Source organism: Syngnathus floridae, chromosome 14 (assembly GCF_059516105.1).
Source record: "Syngnathus floridae isolate MCC-2025c chromosome 14, RoL_Sflo_1.0, whole genome shotgun sequence".
Lineage (NCBI taxonomy): Eukaryota > Metazoa > Chordata > Actinopteri > Syngnathiformes > Syngnathidae > Syngnathus > Syngnathus floridae.
In genome coordinates this window covers 12,990,864-13,002,134 of record NC_142426.1, presented here as the reverse complement: position 1 = coordinate 13,002,134, position 11,271 = coordinate 12,990,864, and the positions used below count along the sequence as shown (strand labels likewise).

The 11,271-nt window shown below is 43.6% G+C and overlaps 2 protein-coding genes across 3 annotated transcripts; both read left to right on the top strand.

The window, feature by feature from the left end:
* Window positions 1-649: 649 nt before the first annotated feature.
* On the top strand, window positions 650-6,806 carry hhatla (hedgehog acyltransferase like, a). Of its 2 annotated transcripts, XM_088395944.1 has the most exons (13): window positions 650-809; window positions 1,451-1,556; window positions 1,970-2,037; window positions 2,113-2,226; window positions 3,039-3,059; window positions 3,255-3,449; window positions 3,515-3,724; window positions 3,878-4,049; window positions 4,274-4,418; window positions 4,492-4,527; window positions 4,596-4,797; window positions 5,016-5,157; window positions 5,780-6,806. In XM_088395944.1, exons 2-13 carry the CDS (start codon window positions 1,451-1,453, stop codon window positions 5,920-5,922), a joined length of 1,554 nt encoding a protein of 517 aa, XP_088252070.1. In that variant the 5' UTR covers window positions 650-809; the 3' UTR covers window positions 5,923-6,806. The 2 variants fall into 2 exon arrangements, with proteins under 2 accessions (XP_088252070.1, XP_088252071.1); XM_088395945.1 differs by lacking the exon at window positions 3,039-3,059.
* Window positions 6,807-7,857: 1,051 nt separating this feature from the next.
* On the top strand, window positions 7,858-11,244 carry klhl40a (kelch-like family member 40a). Its single transcript, XM_088395943.1, has 6 exons — window positions 7,858-9,039; window positions 9,109-9,269; window positions 9,705-9,812; window positions 9,894-10,079; window positions 10,286-10,435; window positions 11,053-11,244. Exons 1-6 carry the CDS (start codon window positions 7,888-7,890, stop codon window positions 11,162-11,164), a joined length of 1,869 nt encoding a protein of 622 aa, XP_088252069.1. The 5' UTR covers window positions 7,858-7,887; the 3' UTR covers window positions 11,165-11,244.
* The last annotated feature ends 27 nt before the right edge of the window (window positions 11,245-11,271 follow it).

Here is an 11,271-nt window from a genome sequence, read left to right as displayed (position 1 = left end):
GTATTTGTAGGACATAAAGCGCCACGTAGTGTCGTGATGCTGGTACTGCTTCAGGATGGTAAAAAAATACTGTACAACACGTCACATCCTCGCCAAAAATAACGGACTTACTTATTTACGCATTTCTACTATGCAATTGCGACATGACAAACATCCATAAGTATTCTTTATTCTAAAAATGTCTATGTTTATACTTAATAAAGTGCACAGAAGGTGATTAAATAAATAAATAAACAAATAAATAAATAAATAATGTACAGTACTTACACAAAAAAGATACACAACAACTTTTTTGAAGGATAAAGTGTAATGTGTTTTATTTAGAAACAGGTCAAATAATATTGGTGAAATGAGGGGAAAAAAGTGGTGTAACAGCATTCAAATAACTTTATGCGACGCACTTTACGTATTTCAATCCACCTGTCCCATATCAATATGTACAATGGAAGATAATCAGACATCTTTGAATAGATGCTACTGACTGATGCACCTGCTCCCCCTCTCCTTTTAACCACTGTGAATGTCCCAGAGTATTTGGTTGCTCTCTCCAGTAAGCCAACAGTGGGCCACCCCTCTCTGCGGTGCAGTAGTCGTGGATAAATATAACCCCCCCCCCCCCCCCTTTCATCTAACACCTCCATTCGTTGAGTTCTGCAACATCCTGACTGGCCGAGGCTGGCAAATGCAGGCAGCAAGCAGCAAGCCCCCGCAAGACGGATGATCTAGCCTCCCTCCTCCAGCCCCATTTCTTTTCTATTTTCTCAATTTCAAGGAAACGTTCTCTATTGGCTGTGTGAAGCGGACAAAAGGTTAGTGAAGTCTTGTACAGTAACAAAGGCGGTGTGCTCCTTACTCTGCATACAGCAGGGAAACACTCTCGAGTTTGTATGCTGGACACTTTGCGGCGGGCGGCACTCCTCCTGCTGCTTAACTGCGGTTACTCGGCATTGTGCAGCACATGCTCCTTTTATTATCCAACTCTCTTTAACTTCAGTGCAAAGTAGAGTCATGTATCACGAATAATGCATCAATCAATCGATCCCTCAAACGAGATGCGCCCGCCGCTCTCCCTCATTCCTGTCATGAGTAAGTGGAGTGTAGAGAAGCCTCGGCCAGATCACATAGCACTGCAGCTGTACACCAACTGCTCAGGCTATAATAGGAGAGAGAGCTAAGGTTGCGCCGCTGAGCATGCTGATTCCAAGTGGCCAGAGCTGTGCAATCCTATTTAAGTCACTGTCCTGTCACTCCGAAAGGCTTAAGACTGCAACCTGTGGAAAGTCTGGATCTGACAACAAGTGCACCCATTAAACATCCTCATGTGTTTGCCAATGTCATTCATGCCGCCCACGTAGCCTGAAATGTTGTCATTGTTGCAATAAACATCACAATTTTCACGGTCATCCTGTTGTGAGGTTCTAGTCTTTTAACTGGCACCTGTTGTGTGCAGATGGGGATCAAGGCTGGCCTCCCCAGATATGAGCTGTATCTCTACATTGCTGTGCTCTCCGGGGCCTTGGCTTGGGCTGCCAGTTGGATAGTGGAGGCTTCAAGCGGTGAGCGGCTCCACATACTGCGTCGTCACAAAGTTGGCCATTTTTGACAACTCCGTCTATCCCCCAACATTCTATCCTTTGAGGATCACCTGCTCTTGCAATGCTCATATATGGCTTGTCTTTCTGAGAGGAGTTTAATAGCTGCACTAACTCTGTTTCCTGGGGAAGTGGGGGTGGCTTTGTGCCCAGAAGTAAGAGGATTTCCCTGCTTGATATCCCAGCCATTAATTTAATCAGGCAAAGCTGTTGGACCTACAGGGAAGCTGCATGGTCATCCAATCATTTTTTGTTGTTGCTGTAATTTAATAAAATCGATCAAAATTACCACCAATACTCAGACTGTATTGATCGACACAGGAGATGCAAACTGCTATATATTCATTCGGGTCATTTGTATTCTTATCATTATTCAGAGAATGTGAGCAGAAAGACATTCAAAGAAAGTGTCAAACCAGGATGGTATTACTTTGGCAGGAAAATGGTAAGCTGGGAGTTTGTGTTTTTTAGCGTCCTATTTTTTGTTTCTATTTCCCAAACAAATGTGTTTCTTCGGCAGGATGTTGCAGACTTTGAATGGGTGATGTGGTTCTCCACATTCCGCAATCACATTCTTTTTGCGCTCAGTGGCCATGTGATTTTTGCCAAAATCTTCACCTTGCTGGCGCCAAAGGTGCATGCATGCATGTGTGTGCATGTGTGCGTGTGTGTGTGTGTGTGTGTGTGTGTTGTAGCGAGAGACAATGAGTGCTGCATGCAAGCAGGTACGTTTGTAAACTCGATTTTCATGCATTGAATAATTTATAAATTATTTATATTATATATACTATATACTATATATATATATATTATATATGACATATAAATATATATAATATATACATACGTGTATATATATATATATATATATATATAAAGCCCCAACACGTGGATGTATTGTACTGAATTTCAAACAGATTTATTTCAATTTAATGAGAACACAGAATGTAAATATTGTAATATTGCAGCTGTGCGTAATAATTAATACCGTGAAGATATTATACTGTCCATGTTGATACCGATAATATGATCGATTACTGTCAGGAGGCCAAATTTGTTTCATTCACATGATTCCAAATGAACTCACGTCATTTCTGGAGTATAAGCCGCAGCAGTAAGCTAAATCTTTTTTTTTTTTTCCATATATAAGACGCAGCCACATACTATAGTATAAAAAGATATGCGCGAATCTTACAATATCATAAACATCATGAAAAATCCATGGATAAACCGCACTTAACTATAAAGCGCAGAGTTCAGCGCTTGTGCAGCTTATAGTTCAGCAATACGCTACATATATGCATTGTCAAATAGATATTGACTTAAAGCATGTGAGCGGGCAAATGTCACGAGTTGAGTTTCGTTTGTGTGTAATCCGGCATATATTGCAAACATTCCAATGTGTTTTAAACCTATTTTCTGTCTTGTTTCATGCTGGCAATGAAGATTGGTATAGATGGATGTAAGGTAACCTTAATAAACTTGTGAATGTTTGCCATCCTAACACTTGTGCTGTTGTGTCATTTCACATTTTTGGTCCTATGTGCTGGATAACATTTTCTCCTGGCACTAACAGTCTTCGTCTCGCTAATCTAAGTTGTGAAAATACTACAAAAAGCAAGCGGTGGCCTGGCGCTAATAGCGGCTCCTCTTTCCCCACAGCACAGATCGTTGATCTTCTGCGTGTACGGCGCTTTGGCCGTCCTGGTCACCATGGGCTGGACTTTCATGGCTTTGGTTCTGTCTCACTGCATGGTATTGTACAGCGTGGCTATGGTCAAGACCAAGTGGATGTGCTTTGTCGCTGGCCTGGCCACACTGGCCTCAATCAAGCTGGAGCCTTATAACTCTTGGCAGGTGAGGAAGTCAGAATTGTCACTTGCTGCGCTGGTTTCAGATGAGCAACAGATTGAATTTTTCAGGAAACCTTGGTGACGGGTTCTTTCGACCTGCAAGACATCCTTTTTTACGGAGGTTGCGGCTTCACCATCATGCGTTGTATGAGCTTTGCTTTGGAGAATTGTGAGAAGAAAGATGGCAACTACACTTTTGGTGATTTGCTGAAATACAACTTCTACCTCCCCTTCTTCTTCTTCGGACCTGTTATGACCTTTGACAAGTATCACGCCCAGGCGAGTGAATGTGTCCATTTTCAAGTACTTACAATATTGACCCTGCTTTCATCTGTTCGAGCAATATGATGTTTTCCCCACATATTATTTACTATTAGTGGCCACATTTTGGGCAGAACATTTGGAGTGCTTGTTCTTTGTCTGATCACACAGGCCAACAACAGCAAGCTGAGCCGCAAAGAGAGGGAGATGTGGAACATTACCACCAAGGCCATGTTGCACCTGGCACTGATCCTGACGGTCGATGCTTTCTTCCACTATCTGTACATCTTGACAATCCCCACTGACATCACGTTGGTAACGCAACTTTCTGACTGGTGTCTAGGTGTGTGGATGCATGGTTTCTTTTGAAAAAACATTTTTTTCAGTCATCGTGCAAGGACGGCACTCCTTTGACCAAGATTTGATTATTAATTGATCTATTGTTAGGATGAGGATCAATTTTACTTTCTTCCACTTCTACCGTTGCTCTATATTCTACTACTGGAGTCCACCATTTTGATTTCTAGCTTTATTTCAGAACAATATTGACTGCGATTACCTTTGCAGCTGGTCTGGCTTACTTCAACCTGCTGTACGACTGGTTAAAAGCAGCTGTGATGTTTGGAGTTATTAACACAGTGGCAACATTGGACCACTTAGACCCCCCTCAGCCTCCAAAGTGTATCACAATGCTATACGTCTTTGCCGAGACGTGAGTATTAAACACACCTGTGTGTTTCATGTTAAATGCATCAAACACAAATGTGTGTGTTTGTTTTTTTTAGGCACTTTGACAGAGGCATCAATGACTGGCTTTGCAAGTATGTGTTGTCATCGGAGCTCTTTGCAGGTCATGAATACTCTCATTGAGTGACTTTTTATTTCTCAGGTATGTTTATGACTATATTGGTGGAGATCACGATCAAATCTTGAAGGAGTTCCTGGCCACCGTGAGCACCTTTGCCATTACCACCCTCTGGCTGGGCCCTTGCGAAGTGGTTTATATCTGGTCCTTTTTTAACTGCTTCGGCCTCAACTTTGAGCTTTGGGTGGCCAAGTTCTTCTCTATTCCGCCATTTTCTACCATAGAGGTGAGAAAGAGAAACCAGGAAACTCTTTAAAGCCACACTCGCTTGCTTACAGGCCACAACATTTGGTAAAACTGAACAATTGAATGGGATCATTGCAGCAATTCTTCCTTTACAAAAATATTCATCTTCTAGTTATGTCATCCTCCACCTTTATGGCCTCATGTGAAGTGTGACGTCCACGGCACTTACTCTACTTGCTCACGTCTTCTGCATTTTAGGGTTTAATGGGTGAAGCCATGTCACGCAGGATCCGCGGTCTGTTCAATGCTGCCAATTTCTGGGCTATCATCCTCTACAACGTTCTTTCCTTGAACAGTTTGGGCTTTGCCAAACTGGTTGGAAGAAGACTGATTTTTAAAGGTAGGGAAATCCTGCTAAAAACCGGTCATGCCCTATTTGTTGAGGTGGTGGGCGAACTGTTAAAATAAATTGGTCCTGTCATTTACATACAATAACTGCACCTTGGCACAAAGGGTGAAAGATGCACACAAAATATTTACATTCACATAATGATAATAATAATACATTCATTTAAAATTGGCATTTGAGACTTCCGAGACACTGTACATTTGTAAACAACAGAATTAATCTGAAGAAATAAGACCGTTAGATTAAAGAAACAAAAAATAAAAATAAAAGTGCAGTTAACCCGCGACCCCCGTGGGGACTAAGCGGTTCAGAAAATGGATGGATGGATGGAACAGTGCAGTTACAGTGACTAGGTGAGCTTTAATAGTTTTAGTGATAGCATGTAGCGTGCAATGACACCATTTGTCCACTAGTCGGCAGTATATCCTCATGTGTGCTATGTTTTGAGTTACCACACAAGTTTTGTGCTGGGCCAAGAGGGCAAGGGAGTTCGAAAAACAAAAGGACGTATTCGTTCATGTGATTTCTTAAAATAATAGAAGTATAGTTTTGGACCTTGATCCCCACTACCGCCCTTTCGGAAGCTGATGACGTCTTTTTCTTTTCGACTCAGGCTTTCCCCTGTCTACGCTATCTGTGCTATTGGTGACCTACTGTGGTGTACAGCTGGTCAAAGAGCATGAAAGACAGCAAGCCCTGGCGGAGGATGTGCAGCCAGTCAAGCCACTAGGTGCCAACAAAGAAAAGGCAGAATAAATAAACACACCCTCCTAACATTATCTGCAAGCTTCAGATCAGAACCAGACTTAACAGCCAGCTTGCGTTTTGCAATTGATGCTTCCTTAAGTGCACTTTCTGGTGTTAATCATCACAGTTTTACAGTACTTTTGATGGTACATTTCTTTTTTGTATCCAAACACTGCAAAGTCCGCTAACGATCTTACAATTATGAGCACGCAGGATTGGATGGAACCATCACGGACAGTTTTTTGTTGTTTTCAATATGTTGTCCTCAAATTCAAGCACAAGTTTGATTCTGATGATCACATGGTTTTTACTTCATCTGAGAATGTCTTACACATGAATCAACACAAGGGCTTCCATGAATGAAGCCAAAATAATCATCACAGGTGCTGTGGAGGGAGTCCTCCACATTGCATGCAGCTAATTGTATTTATCAGCTTATATCTATTCCAGAGACTCAAAAGCATGATTCAGGCCTTAATGCTTAGTGACATTGACCAAGAATGTGTTGGATCTTGTTGAATGTGTATTGTGTACTGTCCCCATTGGGGGATAAAAAGAGCCATGCACTGTCATGAGAATGGGAGCTAATTGCACGAGTCGTTTTTCCTGCCAACCGCCTTCCTCTTTTTGCTCACGGCAAAGAAGGGCCAAAGCGTGTTACCATCACGTTTCTATTGCCTTTCGGCGATAGGACTTCTGATCAAAAGAAAAATAAAGTTTTGTTCCATCCAGAATCATCTCTTCAAACTACACTGAGATGGATGTCGGTTCAGTGGGACAAGCAACGTGTTTGAATTGGATCGGAGTTCTTGATGTTGTTATGTGACTGAGGCAGGCGTTGGCCTCAATCACCACACGATGGCCTAGTTTAGACAAATTTCATTACCATTGTTACACTCGCGCAATGTCATTAAAGGAAACCTTTAAAGGGCAGGCAAAGCGATGCTTATTCAATTTATTCTTATTGACCTCTACCTTCTTTTCGATTTACTTGCCGAGAATTTGTATTTTGTTTTGTCTGTGGCCCCCTCTCCAAAAAAGATTTTGTCCTTCACTTTTATTTACAAATCTGGTTGATTATGACAAAATGATCAGCGAGCATGCCAACTGGTGTTTCCAATGTTGAAAGTACTATGTTGCTGAAGGGAAACCCCGTTTAATGTGCTGCTGTGATGTACTCACACCGCTTGCATGATTTCATCACACATTTCACAAACAAGGGAGCCATGTCAGGGTAATGGGCCATCTCGAGCTTCTCTTTATTGGCTTCCCTCAGGAGAAATCTTTCAGAGCGAGGAAATCAAGCAAGCAATCATACTGTCAACATCGCATAGAAGCATTACGTTAGAGCAAAACGCCTTGTCGTCCACATCCATGCACACCTCAATCTATTTGTTGATGTTGATTAACTTCATTGAGCTATGAACTAATTAGTTGTATTTGCATCCGAAGATATAAAGCCATCGCCTGGTATCTTCGGATGTATTTCAGTCGTTCACCATTGTAACTGGGTGTTCCCAGATGTGGACAACATTGTTACTAAATCAATCCAAGGTTTTCAATTTTTCTGCGAACCCAGCTAGCAATCACGTATACGTATGTTAAGTGTTTGTCCCCGTCATGACTTTAGACTTTAGTGCCTTGCTTCAGGGCACCTCCTTAGTAATTCCTTCAAAATGGTCTTCCGAGATCCTTTTGTTTGTCTCTTTGGGTCCTGTGAGCAACCATCAAAGTCATTTCCTGATGAGATCTTCTGCCGTATTTAAAGTGCTGTCCCCACTGTTCAGCTGTCTGTGGGGGTCCACACGGGTGGCTCCAATCCCCAGCCCCTTTTCGATCCACCAAAATGGATTCCTCAGCTCTGAGGGTGTCCTGTCTATAAATAAGCGCGATGAGTGACGACCACCGACAGCTGCAGCCAACCAGGGAAGGAAGGCGTAGCAGAAGGATCTGGGATCCGAGCACTGATAAGGAATGAGGACAAGCCTCCGTTCTACTCCAAGCAAGAAAAGGGAGCAGAACAAAATGGCTGCTCTGACTATCGACCCGACAGAGCAGCCTCGGATGTACCAGCAGACCCTTCTTCAAGACGGACTGTGCGACCTGTTGGAGAATGACAGGTTTGTGGACTGTGTCCTCAAAGTCAAGGACAAGGAGTTCCCCTGCCATCGCTTGGTTTTAGCAGCCAGTAGCCCCTTCTTCAAGGCGATGTTCCTGTCTGACCTGGAAGAGAGCAAGACGCGTGACATAATCCTCAAAGATGTGGAGCCCGGCACCATGGGGATGATTTTGCGCTACCTCTACACCTCGGACATTAATTTGACAGAGCAGAACGTCCAGGACATCTTCATGGTGGCTAACATGTACCAGATCCCGTCCATCTTCTCGGTTTGCGTGTCCTACCTACAAGAGAAGCTGGTACTCGGCAACTGCTTGGCTATCTTCAGGTTGGGGCTGCTGCTGGACTGTCCGAGGCTCGCCTTGACCGCTCAGGAGTTCATCTGTGAACGCTACCAAGTTGTCATCAGGGACCAGGATTTCCTGCAGCTGGCCGCCACCGAGCTGGCTCTCATCATCAGCTCGGATGCGCTTAATGTCCAGCGGGAAGAGCAGGTGTTCGAATCCCTGATGGGCTGGGTCGAACACAATGAGAAACAAAGGCTGGAGGACCTGCCCGAATTATTGCACTGCATCCGCTTTAGGTTGATGCCTTTGGACTACTTTCAAAAAAAAGTGCAATGCCATCAATACATCCGATTGAACCAGGAGATCGAGAAAGAGCTAGAGCTGGTGAAGGATGCTCACAGAGGTCGTCTCCCAAAGCCCAAGTTGGAAGGAACGGAGGGAGAAGAAAGCGAGAAGGACCAGGAGGGCTACCTGCCGGGAATCCTCAACAACAACCCACGTTTTGGGATGTTTGAGATGGACTTGCTACTCATGATCAGTGAAACGGGCACAGTGGCCTATGAACCCGTTGCCAATGAATGCTTCGTGGTGTCGGACTCGGGAGAAATTCCAAAGAACCACTGCAGTCTGGTAACCAAAGAGAACCAGGTGTTTGTTGTGGGCGGGCTTCTCTACAATGAGGAGAACCAAGATGAACCCTTCAGCTCTTACTTCTTGCAGGTAAGCAAGGACCTCTTGAATTTCCACTTCCAATTTTCTTTTGCCACTAACGCCACATGTCATTCCTAGTTTGACCCAGTCAGCTCCGAATGGTTAGGGATGCCCTCACAACCCAACCCACGCTGCTTGTTTGGAATGGCACAAGTGGAGAACTCCATCTTTGTTGTCGGAGGCAAGGAAGTGAAAGAAGGGGAGCACGTTCTGGACTCGGTCATGATTTACGACAGACAGTAAGTACGGACAGAAAAGTTGCTTCACGATCAGCTGCCGCCGCCTCGTTGGGACTCCTTTTGGCCCTGAGATTGAGAAGTCCAGGCTGGATCCCAGCTCTGGCCCAAAGTCAGCTTATCCATGATCCAAACATGGATAAGCAGTATTTTTTAATATCTATATGGTAGTCTTGATCCTATTCTTCCTGTATTCAGCATCACTGCCCTAAAAAAAAAAAAAGAAAATAATCTAGTTTCCGCGATGTGGGACAAAGAAAGGCTTACACTATCTGTTCTTTTCATCTCTTTTTTTTCCCTCTCTTAATCAAGAGCACATTTCCCCTAGAATTTGTGTCCCTCCAACAATGAATAACCAACCATGGATACAATAGCTCACAGCATTTGTGTACACCTCCAGTTTCATTCTAAAGAATGGTTGTTGTTTGTTTTTTTCAGGTCATTCAAATGGGGTGAGTCAGACCCTCTTCCGTATGTCGTGTACGGCCACGGGACCGTATCGCACAAAGGCCTCGTCTATGTCATTGGTGGCAAATCAGAAAGCAGGTAAATCGCTACAATCCGGAATTGCAACATTTCGTTTTTGGTTTGTCCTGCTGAGTTGTCGTCTGTCATGTTTTGATATAGGAAATGCATGAGGAGAGTCTGCGTCTACAACCCCACAAAGTTTGAGTGGAAGGACCTGGCCCCCCTGAAGACAGCTCGCTCCCTGTTTGGCGTTGAAGTCCACAAGGACCAGATTTTTGTCGTGACGGGCGTTACAGACACGGGTCTCACCAGCTCGGTGGAGGTCTACGACATAGCCAGCAACGCGTAAGACAACACATTTGAAAGGAGCACTCGCTGTATCATAACGATGACATGAAGCATCTGTCCGCATTTGTGAAATGACTCATAAAACAGGAATAGTAGCAAGTGATCCTATCATAAAACAGACCATTACTGCTGAGGGTGTCACAGCAACAAAGCAACTGCTTCGCATTGGGCTATTGAATTCTCTTTGTCTCTCTGTTGTTTAGGTGGTCAGATTTGACAGAGTTCCCTCAGGAGCGCAGCTCCCTCAAACTGATGTCCATGGCGGACGCCTTGTACGCCGTGGGCGGCTTTGCCATGATGCCCGGTGAAAGCAGTGAGGAGCCTGTGCCAACAGAAATGACTGACGTCTGGAGGTAAGAAGGACTCGCCACATCAGGCATAGGTGTCAAATTCAAGGCCCGGCCGGGGGCCAGATACGGCCCACCACGTCATTTAATGTGGCCCGCCAAGACAAATTGTGCATCGACTTCATGTGTTCTAAATTAAAATTTGAGTTCACTTTGAAAGAAAAAAAGAGTTATTGCGAACAATTTTTTTTCTTCCATTCATTGTTTTAAATATTATAACAGTATAGAACAGTTTTTGCTACTCTCTGATTTTAAAGCTAATTATTCATCAGTTTGTTGTGTAGCCTATACTGTATACAATAAATAAAGTCATAATGGCCCTCCGAAGGAAACTGAGTACGATGCGGCCTGCAACAAAAATTTGTTTGACATCCTTGACATGAGGTCACGTTTATCATTTCATTAGAGATATGAGTCAGGGAGCCCTAGTTTATCCCCTTTGCTGCAGGCATTATCCTAAAAATGATGATAAACAACACATAAGACCTCTTTGCTCCAATTCTAACTTAATCAAGGCCAAAGACCTCATTTTATTTGCCAGGCATGACCTTACAGTCATTTGAATGATTTGACTGTTTTACGATGAAAAGAATGCACGATTCAAATCGGAATCTTTCCCACAGATACGATGAGACCAAGAAGCGTTGGAGTGGGATTCTACGTGAGATTATCTATGCGGAGGGAGCCAGCATTGTTCCGGTCCGGCTCAACACTCTGCGCCTCAACAAATTATAATCATGCATTGTATGTACAGAGAAGGCTTGGATGGAAATTCAAATATCGAATCATATATTGTATAAAAGTTGATTCACGCACCTGCTTGTTCTTATATCTACATTTAA

Bases quoted from the DNA above. Each gene is read 5' to 3' on its own strand.
- hhatla (XM_088395944.1), top strand. From the start codon at position 1,451: ATGGGGATCAAGGCTGGCCTCCCCAGATATGAGCTGTATCTCTACATT. The intron at 2,227-3,038 runs GTGCATGCATGC...CTGGCAATGAAG, and splicing joins TCACCTTGCTGGCGCCAAAG to ATTGGTATAGATGGATGTAA. The intron at 4,528-4,595 runs GTATGTGTTGTC...TTTATTTCTCAG, and splicing joins ATCAATGACTGGCTTTGCAA to GTATGTTTATGACTATATTG.
- klhl40a (XM_088395943.1), top strand. From the start codon at position 7,888: ATGAGGACAAGCCTCCGTTCTACTCCAAGCAAGAAAAGGGAGCAGAAC. The intron at 9,270-9,704 runs GTAAGTACGGAC...TGTTTTTTTCAG, and splicing joins GTCATGATTTACGACAGACA to GTCATTCAAATGGGGTGAGT. The intron at 9,813-9,893 runs GTAAATCGCTAC...GTTTTGATATAG, and splicing joins GGTGGCAAATCAGAAAGCAG to GAAATGCATGAGGAGAGTCT.